At 43.3% G+C, this 20,509-nt stretch overlaps 1 protein-coding gene across 1 annotated transcript in view; it reads right to left on the bottom strand.

Annotated features, from left to right (window-relative positions):
• Nucleotides 1-2,845: 2,845 nt before the first annotated feature.
• The window catches only part of LOC126419430 (venom prothrombin activator vestarin-D1-like), a 178,507-nt gene continuing 160,843 nt past the window's right edge, over nt 2,846-20,509 (bottom strand). Inside the window, exon 8 of the mRNA XM_050086619.1 lies at nt 2,846-2,970. Within this exon, the coding sequence (XP_049942576.1) occupies nt 2,846-2,970 (125 nt within the window). The remainder of the gene's footprint in view (nt 2,971-20,509) is intronic.

Genomic DNA, 20,509 nt, shown 5'->3' with positions numbered 1-20,509 from the left:
GAGTATTCCAGTCAACATTGTCAAAAGCTTTCTCTAAGTCTGCAAATGCTAAAAACGTAGGTTTGCCTTTCCTTAATCTGTTTTCTAAGATAAATCGCATGGTCAGTATTGCCTCACGTGTTCCAACATTTCTACGGAATCCAAACTGATCTTCCCCGAGGTGAGCTTCTACCAGTTTTTCCATTCGTCTGCAAAGAATTCGTGTCAGTATTATGCAGCCATGACTTATTAAACTGACAGCTCGGTAATTTTCACATCCGTCAACACCTGCTTTCTTTGGTATTGGATTTATTATTTTCTTCTTGAAGTCTGAGGGTATTTCGCCTGTCTCATACATCTTGCTCACCAGATGGTAGAGTTTTGTCAGGGCTGTCTCTCCCAACTCTATCAGTAGTTCTAGTGGAATGTTGTCTACTCCTGGGACCTTGATTCGACTTAGGTCTTTCCGTGCTCTGTCAAACTCTTGATGCAGTCTCTTACGTCCCATTTCATCTTCATCTACATCCTCTTCTATTTCCATAATAATTTCCTCAAGTACATCGCCCTTGTATAGACCCTCTATATACTTCTTCCACTTTTCTGCTTTCCCTTCTTCTTTGCTTAGAACTGGGTTTCCATCTGAGCTCTTGATATTCATACAAGTGGTTCTCTTTCCTCCAAAGGTCTCTTTAATTTTCCTGTAGGCGGTATCTATCTTACCCCTAGTGAGATAAGCCTCTACATCCTTATATTTGTCCTGTAGCCATCCCTGCTTAGCCATTTTGCGCTTCCTGTTTATCTCATTTTTGAGACGTTTCTATTCCTTTTTGCCTGCTTCATTTACTGCATTTTTGTATTTTCTCCTTTCATCAATTAAATTCAATATCTCTTCTGTTACCCAAGGATTTGCATTAGCCCTCGTCTTTTTACCTACTTGATCCTCTGCCGGCTTCACTACTTTATCCCTCAGAGCTATCCATTCTTCTTCTACTGTATTTCTTTCCCCCATTCCTGTCAATTGCTCCCTTATGCTCTCTCTGAAACTCTGTACAACCTCTGGTTTAGTCAGTTTATCCAGGTCCCATCTCCTTAAAGACCCACCATTTTGCAGTTTCTTCAGTTTTAATCTACAGTTCATAACCAAAGATTGTGGTCAGAGTCCACGTCTGCCCCTGGAAATGTCTTACAATTAAAAATCTGGTTCCTAAATCTCTGTCTTACCATTATATAATGTATCTGATACCTTTTAGTATCTCCAGGCTTCTTCCATGTATAAAACCTTCTTTTATGATTCTTGAACCAAGTGTTGACTATGATTATGCTCTATGCAAAATTCTACCAGACAGCTTCCTTTTTCATTTCTTACCCCCAATCCATATTCACCTACTATGTTTCCTTCTCTCCCTTTTCCTACTCTCGAATTCCAGTCACCCATGACTATTAAATTACCGTCTCCCTTCACTACCTGAATAATTTCTTTTATCTCATCATACATTTCATCAATCTCTTCGTCATCTGCAGAGCTAGTTGGCATATAAACTTGTACTACTGAATTAGGCGTGGGCTTCGTCTCTATCTCGGCCACAATAATGCGTTCACTATGCTGTTTATAGTAGCTTACCCGCATTCCTATTTTTTTATTCATTATTAAACCTACTCCTGCATTATCCCTATTTGATTTTGTATTTATAACCCTGTATTCCCCTGACCAGAGGTCTTGTTCCTCCTGCCTCCGAACTTCACTAATTCCCACTATATCTAACTTTAACCTATCCATTTCCCTTTTTAAATTTTCTAACCTACCTGCCCGATTAAGGGATCTGACAGTCCACGCTCCGATCCATAGAACGCCAGTTTTCTTTCTCCTTATAACGAAGTCCTCCTGAGTAGTCCCCACCCAGAGATCCAAATGGGGAGCCGTGCGGGATTAGCTGAGCGGTCGAAGGCGCTGCGGTCCTGGACTGTGCGGCTGGTCCCGGCGGAGGTTCGAGTCCTCCCTCGGGCATGGGTGTGTGTGTTTGTCCTCAGGATAATTTAGCTTAAGTAGTGTGTAAGCTTAGGGACTGATGACCTTAGCAGTCAAATCCCATAGGATTTCACACACATCTTCATCCAAATGGGGGACTATTTTATCTCCAGAATACTTTACCCAAGATGACGCCATCATCATTTAACCATACAGTAAAGCTGCATGCCCTCGGGAAAAATTATGGCTGTAGTTTCCCCTTGCTTTCAGCCGTTCACAGTACCAGCAGACTGTTGTCCCTGCAACTACTGAAAAGGCTGCTGCACCTCTTCAGAGACCACACGTTTGTCTGATCTCTCAACAGATACCCCTCCGTTGTGGTTGTACCCACCATACGGCTATATGTATCTCAGAGGCATGCAAGCCTCCCCACCAACGGCAAGGTCCATGGTTCAAGGAGGGGGGGGGGGGGGGGGTTGGTGGATTATTATTACAAAAGTAGGCGTTTCTTACAATTTGTTGAGGCAGTGGAACAGCATACACAAGAAACAGTGAGAGGTTACATACTACCTCAGTTACAAAGGTTGCAGTTCGTAGCGATTTCATATGTTCAAAAGAGTGATGAGAAAGTAGTTCACGATAAAAAAAACACAAAATAAGCAATTTATCAAAGTTACGCAAAATCTCTCTCTGAGCAGTCTGTTTGAAAATTTTAACAATAATGCTACGGAGTAAATGTTAAATAACAGTCGTAAAGGCTAACTTAATTTGCCGCTGTTCCATAGATATTTACCAACTTTAACATCCCATTTTTTATATGACGACCACCAAACGCTCAGACTTAAGATTGGTGATTTTATGTGGAATTTCTGGTGCTTAAGATTTATACCAATAAGCTTATTATATTAGCAAGTAGGAAGTGAACTTACGAACATGTGTCCTCCCCCATCCGGCGACGATGCCCATTCTACCCACAAGATCTTCTCTCATCATATCAGTTGGTAGCCTCACGGTCTTGACGTAGGCTGCAACACAAGACAAATAATAAAATGAGGGAGAGATAACATAAATAGCAAATCCTTCTTTAGATTTTCCCATTGTAAATGGAGGAGAGCTCGTGAATATTACGTAATTAGCCGAAAACTGAACGTTGTCTTAACCACATGTGACGAATCGAATGTCAGGCGTCAAGCGTCGACAATCAAGTACTTATTTTCTACTTGAATAGTTTTTACTGTGAGTGTCGATCTATTCAGTGTAGGATTTCGTGACAAGGGGTCTATCTTCATTTATTATATTAGCGACCAAAGTTGAGATAAGCTTACGATTTACCAAACATTAGTTGATTTATGATTTTGGAGAGGCGATATATTGCATATGTTATAAAAGAATGTGCCTCCTTCACATACAAGTTATTTTCGTAGTAATACATATCCTGACAAGAAAGTTAAGCACCTGCAAGACATAGTCATATGTGAATGTAACTTCATATACACACATCACAAAATTTTTGCATCACCCCGATTCCCAGAACTCCAGGAGATAGACATTGACAGTGGATATTATATCACAGACACAGTTCCGTTGACTGTTAAGAGATGTCACTAAACCCGCCCAAATATGAAACAACCATGCATGAGCAGCGACTATTAGACGGATGGGGTCGGACAGCCGATCAGTTCCAGTCATTCCACCAGGAAAGAGGTACACCGATCGTGTTGTTTGTAGTTCAACAATGCCTACACGGTCAATATAGCGGCTGGATCGCGTCCGCTTTGTTACTTTGTGCCAGGGAGGGCTCTCAACAAGGGAAGTGTCCAGGCGTCTCGGGGTGAACCAAAGCGATGTTCTTCGGACATGAAGGAGATACCTAGATGCACGAACTGTCGATGACATTCCTCGCTCAATCCGCCCAAGGGCTACTACTGCAGTGGATGACTACTAACTACGGATTATGGCTCGGAGGAACCCTGACAGCAACGCCACCATGTTGATTAATGCTTTTCGTGCAGCCACAGGACGTCATCTTACGATTCAAACTGTGCGCAATATGCTGTATGATGAACAAATTCACTCCCGACGTCCATGGTGAGGTCTATCTTTGCAACCACGACACCATGCAGCGAGGTACAGATGGGCCCAACGACATGCAAAACGGACCGTTCAGGACTGGCATCACGTTGTCTTCACCGATGAGTGTCGCATATGCCTTCAACCAGACAATCGTCGGAGACGCCTTTGGAGGCAACCCGGTCAGGCAGAACTCCTTATACACACTGTAAAGCGAGTGCAGCAAGGTGGAGATTCCCCGCTGTTTTGGGGTGTCACCGACGTACGCCGCTGGTGATCATGGAAGGCGCTGTAACGGCTGTACGAAACGTGAATGTCATCCTCCGACCGTTAGTGCAACCATATCGACAGCATATTGGCGAGGCATTCGCCTTCATGGACGACAGTTCGCGCCCCCATCGTGCACATCTTGTGAATGACATCCCTAAGGATAAAGACAGCGCTCGTCTAGAGTGGCTAGAATGTTCTCCAGACATGAAACCTATCGAACATGCCTGGGCTGTTTGTGGACGACGTGACCCACCAACCACGACGAGTACAGGCATGCATCAGTGCAAGAGAGCGTGCTGCTGAGTATTATAGGTGCAGCAATCTGGACCAACACCACTAAAAGCCTCGCCGTATTGTGGTACGACATGCAATGTGTGGTTTTCATGAGCAATAAAAAGGGCGGAAATGATGTTTATGTTGATCTCCTATTCCATTTTTCTGTACAGGTTCCGGAACTCTCGGAACCGAGGTGATGCAAAACTTTTTTTGATGTATGTGTATATACACACACCATCGGCGAGTACATGATTAGAGCTCCGATTCTCTATTACAGGTAGAACTCCAATTAGAGTGTATTAGTGTTGTTCCTATTCACTGCTGTTACCAGGCCTTGTTGGGTGTATAAGGGGCGTGAACATGGTCAGATATCGAGTGATCGCTGTGGAGGAGACAGAGATGCCACGTACCACTGAGAGACAGATCTATGAACATTTGACAGAGTTTGAAAGGGACCTCATTATTGGTCTCAGTTGTTCAGATGATCCAATCATGCAATATTCAGATTTATGGAACAATCAGATGTGACTTTGGACTGAGGTTGGACTGCACTGGAACACTACAGCACGGGAGGTTTTACAGCTCTTCCTGCTGGCAATTAGACATGACATATTTCAGTTGGACAACACCTGGCCACATGTCGCTAGAAATGTGACTGGCACTACTGATTCCCTGGCCTGCCTATTCGCCTGACATGTCGCCCATCGAACATGTCTGAGATAATGTCTATCGGCAACACTTTCGTTCAAGTCCCCCTGCAGCAACGGCTGATGCTTTGTGGACACGCCTGCAACCCACATAGCGAAGTATTCCCATCACCTCTTTGATTCCATGCCACGAGGACTAGCGGCTCTCATTGCAGCATGCGGTGGCGCTACTCCTCAGTGAATTTCCACAGTCACAGAGCATGTACAGGTCTGAAATGGTAATCATCTGTGAAGTGTCATGTCCCTAATCGTTGGAATAAATTTCATTGTGATCACATCTCTCGGTCTCGGTGATTCAATTTTTCCAAACATTAGTGGACATTAAAATGGGATGATCGACGCTTCACCTTTATGACAACTTAAACTCTGCTGGAGACACATTTAATGAGGTGTCTGGATGTCTGTGGAGGAATCGCGGCCCATTCTTCCTCAAGAGCCGAAACCAGTAGTGCTGTTGAACGCTGGGGACTGCGGCGCGAAGTCTACATTCTAACTTAGGAACGGAAAAGTTTCTGCATGCGAGTAATGTTCTTGCTTTCATGCCATACCTTTCCCACCTAGATGCACACTTCCCACACGACTACGCCACGCTGGCCGGCCGGTGTGTCCGAGCGGTTCTAGGCGCTTCAGTCTGAAACCGCGCGACCGCTACGGTCGCAGATTCGAATCCTGCCTCGGGAATGGATGTATGTGATGTCCTTAGGTTGGTTAGGTTTAAGTACACTACTGGCCATTATAATTGCTACACCAAGAAGAAATGCAGATGATTAACGGGTAATTATTGGACAAATATAGTATACTAGAATTACAATGCAGTTGCACTGCATACGACTTGTCGTCATATTTCTTGACAACTGACTTGATATAATTAAATTTTCCTTGTGATATTTGAGTGTCATCTGTAGATCACCTACACCTGAGGTACTGGCAGGATTTCCACACTACATCCAATGCTGGGGCGCTATTGCAATACCGGAGAGCCTCGACAATAGGGACTATCTAAGTAGATTAAAATAAGCTATAGACATGAAGTGGTGTGAGGGATGGCATTCGAGTAGAGTATTCTGTGCAGGTATGTTAGCTGTACTGCTGCAGCTGTGTCATGCCTACCACGCCTGCCTAGTAAACAAGGAGCCCCAGGTTCAAGTCACGGCTGTTGGACGTATTTTAACAAATTTCTTCGGCTTCTATCGATATTATAGATAAAAATGAGACTCAAATGTCTCAAGTAAAATTTAATTATATAAAGTCAGTTTTCTTTGGCTTTTTCGAATGAATTATGGAAAAGCAAAGGCTTTTCTAACAAACGAACACTGTTCAAGTGAAAAATGAAATGAAATGATCGTATGGCATTTATTGGCTGGGATATCCCCTTCATGGTTCGGCCGCCGTATTGCAAGTCTTTTTAGTTGATGCCACTTCGGCGACTTACGTGTCAGTGATGGTGAAAATGGTGATGAAGGGCACACAACACTCAGTCCCCTGCCAGGAATCGAACCCGGGGCCCCATGCATGGTAGGCAGTAACGCTACCGCTGCGCTTCGGAGGCGGACTGTTCAAGTGAAATAAGACGTTTATTATGTGAAAAGAAAGTTGAAAGTATGAGAGACCTCAAGACAAAAATGCTCAAGAAACAGCATTGTTGTTAAATCACTGCATTCATTTGGATGACTGTCTGGAGAGGGTCATGGGAAGACGACTTCCTCACACTGTTCTCTGGCTTCCTTTGGTTTTTTTTAAATTTTCTTCTTGGGTTTATCGCGACTTTTCCAGTGGGGTGTGCTACACCGTTAGGTAGACGATCGATGTGATCACTGGGAGTCTTCCTGGCGTGGATGAAGTTGTGTTTTGCCTCTGAATTCATGGATTTGCGATCTTCAACAACGCCTTTTGAGTTAGAACTTCCTGTGGTGACAGACTCGTTCGAACCGAACGTCAGATAACTATGATGATGGAGGGAGGAGAATGAGATACAGTCTTAGACAGAAAAATTGATCATCTGCCGGCCGCCGCAGAGGCTAAGACCGAGTCGTTCACTTAAGATAGCCAATGAAGTCAGTCACCCCTTAGAATTCTAAGGACGTTGACATGCGCGCACTGGCAACACTGAAAAGTGCGGAAGTGTCTGGAGGTCGCTTCCTAGAGAGACTGCAAGGCTATAACTGCTCCTGGCCGACTGGTAAACATCGCACAAGGTAGCCACGAAGTCGTGAGACCGAATCCACTCTATCCCTTTTTCTTAGTCGGATTTCGGGTGTCCCCGAAGGTAGTCAAGCTGATGGACCTCAAAAATAGTTCCATTCACTTTCTAACCCACCTGTAATACCAGAAATCTTCACAACAATTCCACCACACAGGTCACCGTTGTGTCACGACCAAGTTTATACTCCAGTGTTTCCTTACCCTACAGCGGCCCCCAGCAGGCGGCTACTGGCCACACACCACTCGCCAATATCGTCACGTGTCGGACGACCAGGTGATTGCGGCTCTATGATTGTATTAATCAACTGTCATTTTCTAATTTGAAGTTCTTTTATCTTGCAGTTACATATTGAATACTGCGTGCTCGAAATTTATGAACGTTGTTCAAAGGTTGTAAAATAGTGTCGCAAGTTGGAGAAAGTCTAATACACAACTGGTCATTAAAACTGCTTAATCATGAAGAAATACAGATGAAAAAACGGGTATTCATTTGACAAATATATTATACTAGAACCGACATGTGATTATATTTTCACGCAATTTGGGTGCGTAGATCCTGAGAAATCAGTGCCCAGAACAACCACCTCAAGCCGTAATGACGGCCTTGATACACCTGGGCATTGAGTCAAACAGAGCTTGGATGGCGTGTACAAGTACAGCTGCCCATGCAGCTTCAACACGATACCGAAGTTCATCAAGAGTAGTGACTGGCGTATTGTGACGAACCGGTTGCTCGGCCACCATTGAACAGACGTTTTCAATTCGTGAGAGATCTGGAGAATGTGCTGGCCAGGGCAGCAGTCGAACATTTTCTGTATCCAGAAAGGCCCGTACAGCACCTGCAACATGCGGTCGTGCATTATCCTGCTGAAGTGTTCTGTTTCGCAGGGATCGAAATAAGGGTAGAGCCACGGGTCGTAACACTAATGAAATGTAACGGCCATTGTTCAAAGTGCCGTCAATGCGAACAAGAGTTGACAGAGACGTGTAACCAATGGCACCACATACCATCACGCCGAGTGATACGCCAGTATGGCGATGACGAATACACGCATCCAACGTGTGTTCGCCGCGATGTCGCCAAACACGGATGCGACCATCATGATGCTGTAAACAGAAGCTGGATTGACCCTAAAAAATTACGATTTGCCATTCATGCACCCAGGTTCGTCGTTGAGTACACCATTGCAGGTGCTCCTGTCAGTTATGCAGCGTCAAGGGTAACCGCAGTCATGGTCTCCGAGCTGATAGTTTCATGCTGCTGCAAACGTCGTCGAACTGTTCGTGCACATGGTTGTTGTCTTGCAAACGTCCCCATCTGTTGACTCCGGGATCGAGACGTGCCTGCACGATCCGTTAGAGCAATGGTATCCAGCACGGCGTTCCGTATTACCCTCCTGAATCCACCGATTCCATATTCTGCTAACAGTCTTTGGATCTCGACTAACGCGAGCAGCAATGTCGCGATACGATAAACCGCAATTGTGATAGGGTACAGTCCGACCTTTATCAAAGTCGGGAACGTGATGGTACGCATATCTCATCCTTACACGAGGCATCACAACAACGTTTCACCAGTCAACGCCTGTCAACTGCTGTTTGTGTATCAGAAATCTGCTGGAAACTTTGCTCATGTCAGCACATTGTAGGTGTCGCCTCCAGCGCCAACCTTGTGTGAATGCTCTGAAAATCGAATCATTTGCATATCACAGCGTCTTCTTCCTGTCGGTTAAATTTCGCGTCTGTAGTACGTCATCTTCGTGGTGTAGCAATTCTAATGGCCAGTAGTGTATTTGCAACATACTGTTTACTCTGAGGCGTGAAGGCAGCAAGGCAGCTCGGAACTCTCCCACCGCGTGTAGAGCGAGTGCTTTTGGGCAAAACAGCAAAGGATTTTACTGTTTCACGACAAGTTGTTCGTTCTATCATGACTCATTTTCTACATCCAGAAAGACTCGATAACTGAGAAATGTCATGAACAGCCACGATTTAACCGTAGTACGCCATTAGCATTCAATAGACAAAGTTCAGTAGTCGGGTGTAGAAGTATAACAGGCTCTAACTGAAAGCAACAAAAAACAAAGGGATGACTATTACTGCATTTTAGCTTGAACATCTTATCACGCATTGAGAATTCGCACATAGTATTGTTATTTGTGTCTAGCTATGACGTCTTTATCGTAACAAAAAATTGATGGCTGAGCCGTAAGAAAAGACATCTCCTCGAACAAATGGCAGTGGGACCATAATATTTTGCAGCCGGTGGCTAAATAAGAAGGGTTGTGCACTACGAAACCCTCCCCAGGATCGGTTCTATCGCAGGTGGTGTTTGTTGCCAACAACTAAGAACTGTAATTCAGCATACTATGGTAACAAAATACTAACGCGAATTCTTTACAGACGAATGGAAAAACTGGTAGAAGCGGACCTCGGGGAAGATCAGTTTGGATTCCGTAGAAATGTTGGAACACGTGAGGCAATACTAACCTTACGACTTATCTTAGAAGAAAGATTAAGAAAAGGCAAACCTACGTTTCTAGCATTTGTAGACTTAGAGAAAGCTTTTGACAACGTTAACTGGAATACTCTCTTTCAAATTCTGAAGGTGGCAGGGGTAAAATACAGGGAGCGAAAGGCTATTTACAATTTGTACAGAAACCAGATGGCAGTTATAAGAGTCGAGGGGCATGAAAGGGAAGTAGTGGTTGGGAAGGGAGTGAGACAGGGCTGTAGCCTCTCCCCGATGTTATTCAATCTGTATATTGAGCAAGCAGTAAAGGAAACAAAAGAAAAATTCGGAGTAGGTATTAAAATTCATGGAGAAGAAGTAAAAACTTTGAGGTTCGCCGATGACATTGTAATTCTGTCAGAGACAGCAAAGGACTTGGAAGAGCAGTTGAACGGAATGGACAGTGTCTTGAAAGGAGGATATAAGATGAACATCAACAAAAGCAAAACGAGGATAATGGAATGTAGTCAAATTAAATCGGGTGATGCTGAGGGGATTAGATTAGGAAATGAGACACTTAAAGTGGTAAAGGAGTTTTGCTATTTAGGGAGTAAAATAACTGATGATGGTCGAAGTAGAGAGGATGTAAAAGGTAGACTGGCAATGGCAAGGAAATCGTTTCTGAAGAAGAGAAATTTGTTAACATCGAGTATAGATTTAAGTGTCAGGAAGTCGTTTCTGAAAGTATTTGTATGGAGTGTAGCCATGTATGGAAGTGAAACATGGACAATAACCAGTTTGGACAAGAAGAGAATAGAAGCTTTCGAAATGTGGTGCTACAGAAGAATGCTGAAGATAAGGTGGGTAGATCACGTAACTAATGAGGAGGTATTGAACAGGATTGGGGAGAAGAGAAGTTTGTGGCACAACTTGACTAGAAGAAGGGATCGGTTGGTAGGACATGTTTTGAGGCATCAAGGGATCACAAATTTAGCATTGGAGGGCAGTGTGGAGGGTAAAAAGCGTAGAGGGAGACCAAGAGATCAGTACACTAAGCAGATTCAGAAGGATGTAGGTTGCAGTAGGTACTGGGAGATGAAGAAGCTTGCACAGGATAGAGTAGCATGGAGAGCTGCATCAAACCAGTCTCAGGACTGAAGACCACAACAACAACAACTTGGTAACATTACGATGAAATACTATTTTAATAAAGCAGAAAGTACTATAACAGAGGCGTCCCAATAACAGCACATATGAATAAGGTATAACTCATTCTGGACTTCGAGCCGTCGTGTGTTTATTTCCTGTCCTATGTTAAATTGAAACAGTATTCAAACTTGGCATTTCATAATTATAATTTATTTACTTATTTTGGATCTGACTGACTGTAGTTCTGTCACTAAAGTGCTGAAAAATCTGTCTTTCAACGAGACTGGAAGCGTGATCCAAAGCAGCCCTCACTTCAGGAGCAAACACGTTACCTTAGCGCCAATAAGGAGCTGCGGTGATTGTCCATTCCTTACTGTCCCAGTGGCAGCTATAACAGATAAACTGCACCGTAAAAGAAATGATTAGATTCAGTTTCCGCGTGGAATGACCTCCATGGACTTCAGAGCACAAAGAACTGATACGCTGATGGCACACCATTAAAGGAAATAACTCAGATGATTCGATCAAACTGACAATGAAATATCAAGTGAATTTGTCAGCATATTTATTATCATAAAGGAAGTAACTCGGCGGTCACACCGTTGCCAAACATATTCTACGTTGTTGCCAAGTTATCAGTTATACTACGAACAGGAAGAATTCGTTTCACCAGACAATGTGAAGCCTGGCGCGGAAGTAAGCGTTCTAGTCTATGAAAGATACGGGAAATGAGGGCCTCAATACCAAAAGAATATGCTAATAGATTTTATTAGCGTTTCTGAACTAAAGTGTAGTTACTAATGATACTCAGATGCTCCGAGTGCAGATTAAACGTCATAAACCAGTAACTGTCACAATGATTCCTGTTTCTGTGTCGTAAACACATTCAAAACTGAAAGGTTAATTCACCAAATGTGATCCACATGTCTGGAGCGTCTAGATTGGTTCTACTGCGTACGTTATGAGAAAGTAACACGTCCTTTGATTGTTACCTTCTTTGAAAATGTTTCGTTGCAGACACTGAAAATTTTTTTCTTATAAATTCTGTCATTGGCACCATCCCCGAAACAGAAGAATACAAATTGAAAAGACAGCTTAGCTTCCATTGTAAAATGTGAACATCCGAGGAGAGGCACCATGAGCTACGAATAACGTTACATTCCAAACCAAAAATTAGCTGAAGAGCGGGCTCAAAAAAGTTTGTAAAAACTATCACCAGCGAACATGCGTAGTGTTAGTTCGACTCGAGCTGCTGCAAAGGTGAAAGGAGAAGCGATTGTCAGCAGCACAAAGATTAAGGAACGAGAAATGCAGACGGTAATGTCTGAAATACGTCATCCCTTAAGCAAAGCTGTCATGAAGCGCATAAATACTGAAAGAAAGACATCTACTCATAATGATTACATTACAACCACTGCTGATGTTTCGTCAGTCAAAGCGAAGAACATCCATTTTGAAGAGCTTTTCAACTTGCACTGTGCTTAAGACAGGGAGATACCGAGATAACAGTACGTTAACCATGCAGAGCGTTGTCCTGATCTTCTACGCAGTGCTTCACTGTCGGTGCAAGGTGTTATTAAAGAGTCCCTGATGATATCACTTACGACGGCGCCTCTATCTTACCAAAATACTCATATGAGAATTAACAGGGTGTAATACGACGGCGCAGATAGACAGACAGTTCTAGTACTTCTTGCAGAGACTATCTATACACTGCTGATTCACGACGCAATACTACCACTACTTTGGCTTGTAGCTCAGACTCATTTTCTGCTCATGAAAGAGTTGCTCAGCAGTGGGTGAATAGCATTCGCACTTTGGCACCCCAAACGTAACATAATACACTCCTGGAAATTGAAATAAGAACACCGTGAATTCATTGTCCCAGGAAGGGGAAACTTTATTGACACATTCCTGGGGTCAGATACATCACATGATCACACTGACAGAACCACAGGCACATAGACACAGGCAACAGAGCATGCACAATGTCGGCACTAGTACAGTGTATATCCACCTTTCGCAGCAATGCAGGCTGCTATTCTCCCATGGAGACGATCGTAGAGATGCTGGATGTAGTCCTGTGGAACGGCTTGCCATGCCATTTCCACCTGGCGCCTCAGTTGGACCAGCGTTCGTGCTGGACGTGCAGACCGCGTGAGACGACGCTTCATCCAGTCCCAAACATGCTCAATAGGGGACAGATCCGGAGATCTTGCTGGCCAGGGTGGTTGACTTACACCTTCTAGAGCACGTTGGGTGGCACGGGATACATGCGGACGTGCATTGTCCTGTTGGAACAGCAAGTTCCCTTGCCGGTCTAGGAATGGTAGAACGATGGGTTCGATGACGGTTTGGATGTACCGTGCACTATTCAGTGTCCCCTCGACGATCACCAGTGGTGTACGGCCAGTGTAGGAGATCGATCCCCACACCATGATGCCGGGTGTTGGCCCTGTGTGCCTCGGTCGTATGCAGTCCTGATTGTGGCGCTCACCTGCACGGCGCCAAACACGCATACGACCATCATTGGCACCAAGACAGAAGCGACTCTCATCGCTGAAGACGACACGTCTCCATTCGTCCCGCCATTCACGCACGTCGCGACACCACTGGAGGCGGGCTGCACGATGTTGGGGCGTGAGCGGAAGACGGCCTAACGGTGTGCGGGACCGTAGCCCAGCTTCATGGAGACGGTTGCGAATGGTCCTCGCCGATACCCCAGGAGCAACAGTGTCCCTAATTTGCTGGGAAGTGGCGGTGCGGTCCCCTACGGCACTGCGTAGGATCCTACGGTCTTGGCGTGCATCCGTGCGTCGCTGCGGTCCGGTCCCAGGTCAACGGGCACGTGCACCTTCCGCCGACCACTGGCGACAACATCGATGTACTGTGGAGACCTCACGCCCCACGTGTTGAGCAATTCGGCGGTACGTCCACCCGGCCTCCCGCATGCCCACTATACGCCCTCGCTCAAAGTCCGTCAACTGCACATACGGTTCACGTCCACGCTGTCGCGGCAGCTACCAGTGTTAAAGACTGCGATGGAGCTCCGTATGCCACTGCAAACTGGCTGACACTGACGGCGGCGGTGCACAAATGCTGCGCAGCTAGCGCCATTCGACGGCCAACACCGCGGTTCCTGGTGTGTCCGCTGTGCCGTGCGTGTGATCATTGCTTGTACAGCCCTCTCGCAGTGTCCGGAGCAAGTATGGTGGGTCTGACACACCGGTGTCAATGTGTTCTTTTTTCCATTTCCAGGAGTGTATGTCAGTTAATCGCAATGAAATGCCATACACTTGCGTCTCTCTGGTATCATCTTTTTTTTTTTCTGTTTCCTTCTTTTGCAGTAGACTGTCACCTCGTTATGGGAGCGATAAACAATTGTTACATTCTACCACAACACAACTGTCAACCACTCTCCCCCCCTCCCCCACCCAGCCACAACAACCATGGATATTTCTTAAAATATGACACATGATGCAGATTCTTTTCTATTTTACCAGCTTCTTGTTGTCAGATTTTTTGAGTGGTTATTCTGCTGTTACTCTGAAGATAAATACATAAGGTAAATACTAATATTTTATTGTGATGAACATTCAAAGTCTCCGTTATACCAGTTTCACCAATCAAAATGCAGTGAAAATGAGCGACATAAATGCGCCTAGGACTGATAAACGATATTATAGAAGTAACTGGCGAAACGTAGCAAACTCCATCAGTCATCTGATGATTACGTTCTCAAGTGTTTCATCGATTAAAATAGAGGAAGAGGAAAAACGTCTAGCTTTAAACATACGTTTGTAGTGAGATTTGAATGTATGGCTACTGTTGCAACAGCACACACTTAGTGAGATATTGTCGACAACGTGAACATTCCCTCATTGCTTTAGTACAAGCTAAGGTAGAAATTAGCTGTTACAATTATTTATGTGTGTTTAATTTAATGTATTGCGACTCATTTCAAGCATGTTTTGCTTATCATCAGGCGTTTGTGGATAATGAAGATTGTTGTATTGTGTCGTATTGTATGTTAACAGGAGACCTAGAAACGACGGAGAGGCTCCGTCCCCGCCGCAGCCGCATTGGTCCACAACCCCACGATGACTACCGTAGTCCACTTCACCCCTCCGCCGCCCGACATTTTTACTTAAGCTGGCTTAACACGCTCTGTTCAGACACTCATCTATAGAGTAGAAGAAGTTGCCTATCAAAACTCTGTTTAAACAGTACTTTATCTGAAACCAAATTTTTAATCATTGCTAGCAATTTATTGAAAATGTGTGCTCCTGAATACTGAACACCTTCTTGGACCAAGGTAAGTGATTTTAGGTCTTTAAGTAGATCGTTCTTATTCTGAGTATTGATACTATGTATTGAGCTGTTGGTTGGGAATAAAGATATATTACTTGCAACAAATTTCATTAAGAAATAAATATACTGAGAAGAAGTGGTCAGAATACCAAGTTCCTTGAACAGGTTTCTACATGATGTTCTTGAAGATACACCACAAATGATTCTTATCACACGCTTTTGCACCCTAAAAACTTTTACTCAGTTTGATGAGTTACCCCAGAATATGATCCTATATGACATAACAGAAGGAAAGTAAGCAAAGTATGCAAGTTCTTTTATATTTATATCTCCTACATCTGACATTATTCTCACTGCAAATACAGATTTGTTTAGGCACTTAAGCAATTCTGTGGCATACCCTTCACAACTGAATTTATCATCGAGTTGTAATCTGGGAAATTTAACACTGTCAACCTCTTCGATCTGCACATCTTGATATGTTATACATGTGCTGGAAGGAAATATCTTACGGGTTCTAAACGGCATATAGTGGGTCTTCTCAAAGTGTTATGACAGTGACTTAGCTTTAAACCATTTATTAATGTTAGTGAAAATTTGATTAGCAGGTATTTCTAAATCTGTACTTGACTTGCTACTTATTGCAATGTTTGTATCATTCGCAAACGAAACAAACTTAGCGTCTGCCTATGTAACAGACGGGAGGTCATTAACGTACACAAGAAAAAGCAATAGACCCAAGTTGGAACCTTGAGAAACACCACATGAAATTAATTCCCAATCAGATGATGACTGACTGCTTACTGAACAGGTATTTTGCAATGACACTCTTTGTTTCCAGTTTGGTAGATAAGACTCAAACCATTTCGCAGCATGGCCAGTGACACCATAATATTCTAATTTACTTAAGAGAATGCAGTGGTTCACACAGTCAAAGCCTTTCGACAGGTCACAAAAAATGCCAGCAGCCTCTAATTTATTATCTAATGAATTAAATACACTCTCACTGTAAGTGTAAATAGCTTTCTCTGTATCAGCCCTTAAGAAATCCAAACTGTGACTTGGACAATTATTATTTGCAGTTAGATGTTTAAAGAGACTCTTGAACACAACCTTTTCAAATGTTTTTGAGAAATCTGGCAAAAGTGAAATTTGTCGATAGTCTGATAGTATCTCTTAATCGCCCTTCTTGTAAAGAGGCTTAATTTCAGCATTTTTTAACCAGTCTGGGAATGTTTCACTGATAAGAGACTGATTACACAAATAACTTAAGACAGAAGTCAGCTTGCATGAGTACTCTTTGATTACCTTCATTGCTATGTTATCATACCCACTGGAATACTTAGATTTTAAGGATTTTATGATGGATGCTACTTCTTTGGGAGATGTGTGTTGTCATTTCCATTTTACTGAAGTTATTTTTAAAGATTGTTCTCAGAGAATCCATTGCACTGTTCGCTGGACCTGATAACCCCAAGTTCTCAGTAACAGAAATAAAATTCCTGTTTAAGAGGTTTGCAACCCTACTCCTTACTAAAGTCTCATTTATTTTTAGAGCTATTTGTTCCTCTTCCTTTTTAGCCTCACCTGCCTCTGTCTTCACTACATGCCATATAGGCGAGGGAACCCTTCCTCGTTGAAGACCTTCGGACAATCCTGATGCTACCCATTAGCAGCGCCTTGGAAAGTCTACTCAAAACATTGAAGGAAAAAAGGGAAGACATACCTCCAGAATTTTACAGCACAGGTGCCATGATTGACCGAACATGGACAAAGGAAAACTTCGAAATGAGACACGTGATCACCAGATTGGCAGTCCATGGTTTCCACCACCTTATTTGCAACAACACGTCATATCATGAACCAAACGAAATGTGTGAGTGTAAACTGTGTCACCAAATTTGCAAACGTTACAATACAGAGCTCTGTACCAAAAGAACACGAACGATAAGGGACTATGCAAATCACAACATGTGCAATTTCTAATTTATCTTGTTATCACTGTACATTGAATTTGTATGGCTATTTGGCTGCAATAAACTTATTATTATTATACAGTTCTTATTTTGCTTCCTGATCTTTTTCTCATAATAAAGCTGCTTCGATTTCTGGATTACTTGCTTCAGTATTTTGCAGTATTCTTTGTAATGCATTGCAATTCTGACATTCTTCTGTTTCTGTAGTGTGATACACTCTTTTAAGTCACTTGTTCTCTTGCATTTTTGGCATCCCACATTTCCTCTGCATCCATGGTAAACTGGATGAGTGGTTTATGACATTACACTATTTCACCGCTAAATCTACCACTGATTTAGACATAATTATTCCACATAGTCGTCGTAATGTGCAGGACAAGGGTCGGGTAAATATTAATTTTGTAGTTTTCCGTCACAGTAAAATACTTTGTACTGATATTTACTGCCATTTGCGTTGTCTCATTAATTGTACCTCATAATGATATGTATTTATGAAATACTGTACCAGACATCTTTTCCTAGTCACTAAATACCTTAAAAAACTTTTTTTTAATAAATTTTTGTTTTCCTCCTATGAGTAGTGAAAGGTCTTTCGTTTCGAGTGAAGCCACTTATAAAGGGTGTTTCAGAAAGGACTTTACAGCATTAAAAATTCTTACTAGTTTATTGAAAGAAGATATTGAGCTGCGTTTATTGTTACTTGGAGGGAAACACATTACGTTTTTTTACCCTAAACCGAAGATGTCCGTTTGTGGTTTCCGTTGGTTATCATGCACACATGCCATAGGAAGTCAATTTCTTCCCAAACTCGCTGTAGCATTGCAGGTGTAACTTGCTCAGTGGCAGAGTAAATTCTTTCTCTAAGTTCAGATAGAGATGTCGGCACAGAAAGTACAAATACGACATCCTTGATGAATCCCCATAAAAAAAAAAAAAATTGAGTGGTGTCAGGTTTGTTGAACGTGGGGCCCATGCAATTGGCGCATCACATCCAATCCATTGACCTGGAAAGAGGCCACTGAGAAAATCCCGGACGTCAGCCAGGTAGTGGGGTGGTGCACCATCTTGCATGAAGTAAACATGTCGTTCTTATTTATTATCTTCGATCTGTGGCACTAAAATTGTTGTAACACATCCAGGTACACTATCCCATTGATGGTTCTCTCACGGAATAAAAGGGACCGTATTCTTTGTTCTTGCTCACTGCACAAAAAACTTTCAGTTTAGGGCTATCACAAACATGTTGCAATGTTTGAAGTAGATTTTTACTGCCCCAAATCCTACAGATATGTGTATTAAACTTGCCACTCAAGTGAAAAGTCGACTCGCCAGAAAAGATGAATTTTTCTAAGAAATGTTCATCCTCATGTAATCCATTTAACATATCCACACAGAATTTCGTGTGAGTAATTTTATCAGTATCTTTTATTTCTTGTACGATCGTTAACCTGTACGGTTTCAAATGCAAACAGTGTCTCAACACACGCCAAACAGTCGTATGTGGGATTTGCAGTTCGCAAGATGCACGCCGATTTCGTAGGGCTGTTGGCAAAACGTAGTCTCACTCGCTCAATGTGATGATGTGCTTGGATGATCTGACGATTTCCCATGTCTTACTAAGCACCCTGTTTCTACAAAACATTTATGCCACTCATAAATTGTAGGCCTACTAGAAGGATCTTTAGCGTACTTGGTACGGAAATTACGCTGAACTGTTGTCGCTGACTTCGATTCTTCAAACCAAAACACACAACTAGCACCCTCGGGTCCAGTGAAGGCAGCCATCTTTAACGCAACTGCCGCTGGCGCTCCTTAAGGTGACATTCGGCACTAGCGAACATATCCAAATTGACACTTCACTCACCATTGCAGGCATTATGAATTAATTTATATGAATTTTCAAAGTTGTAAAGTCCTTTCTGAAACACCCTGTAATGTTGCCCGTGGCGCCCTAAACGCACACTGTATAAAGGGTGCATTACACTACATAGGTTTCAGTCATCATGGCAGCTTTTCGGAATCACGAGATGAGAATTCGAGTCGTCGCACTGATCAAGGATAGGCGTTACTGCCGGTCCGAGCGGGTTAGGGATGTGACGTTCAAAAAGTGACGGAGAGGTGTTGCTGGAGAGAATATGTCTCCACTGGCCGCACCGCCCGTAAAACTGGGAGTGGACGACCCTGCGTGTCCTGTGAGAGACCGACTTCTGCTCGACAACGTAGCCCAACCCGTTCCTCAGTTGCCACACCCAGGATTTCTGAATTTCCCAGCAGTGCAACAACTGTGAGGAGGTGCTTGAACGATAATGGACTTTTATGCCTAAGAGCTGCTACGAAGCAACTCTTGCCTAGTAATCAAAAGAACGACGATATGGCTTTTGGAAGACAACATTGCTTTTTACTGGAGAAGATCATTTTTTATGATGAGAAATTCTTTTCTTCGATGAGTAATGCTCCAGTTCAGATGAGACATAAATAAATTTATTGTGTATGATATATATGCAAGCATTTTATGTGAAACTGGCTTTACGTTATTGCAGTACAGAGAGCCCTTTACAAAATCGGTTTTCCTTTCCTTATAGTTACGCTTTTATGATGCTGCATTTTTTTCAATAAATGTTTTCACTGAATTTGTGAGAGGTTTTATTACCACCAAACGGTTTTGATATTACTGGGTATACCGAAAATGGAAAGAAAACAAGGATTTCTGGTCAGATGAGTATAGGGTAATATCAACAGCAGCAGAAAGTGGTACAACGGGAGTAGGATTCGTTATTAATAGGAACGCAGCGCAGAGAGTCTGTTACTGTTGTCAGTTCAGCGATCTACATCTACATCTACATTTATTCTCCGCAAGCCACCCAACGGTGTGTAGCGGAGGGCACTTTACGTGCCACTGTCATTACCTCCCTTTCCTGTTCCAGTCGCTTATGGTTCGCGGGAAGAACGACTGCCGGAAAGCCTCCGTGCGCTCGAATCTCTCTAATTTTACATTCGTGATCTCCTCGGGAGGTATAAGTGGGGATAAGCAGTATATTCGATACCTCATCCAGAAACGCACCCTCTCGAAACCTGGACAGCAAGCTACACCGCGATGCAGAGCACCTCTTTTGCAGTGTCTGCCACTTGAGTTTGCTAAACATCTCCGTAACGC

Source organism: Schistocerca serialis, chromosome 9 (assembly GCF_023864345.2).
Source record: "Schistocerca serialis cubense isolate TAMUIC-IGC-003099 chromosome 9, iqSchSeri2.2, whole genome shotgun sequence".
Taxonomy (NCBI): Eukaryota; Metazoa; Arthropoda; class Insecta; order Orthoptera; family Acrididae; genus Schistocerca; species Schistocerca serialis.
This window is presented reverse-complemented; position numbering and strand designations above follow the sequence as displayed.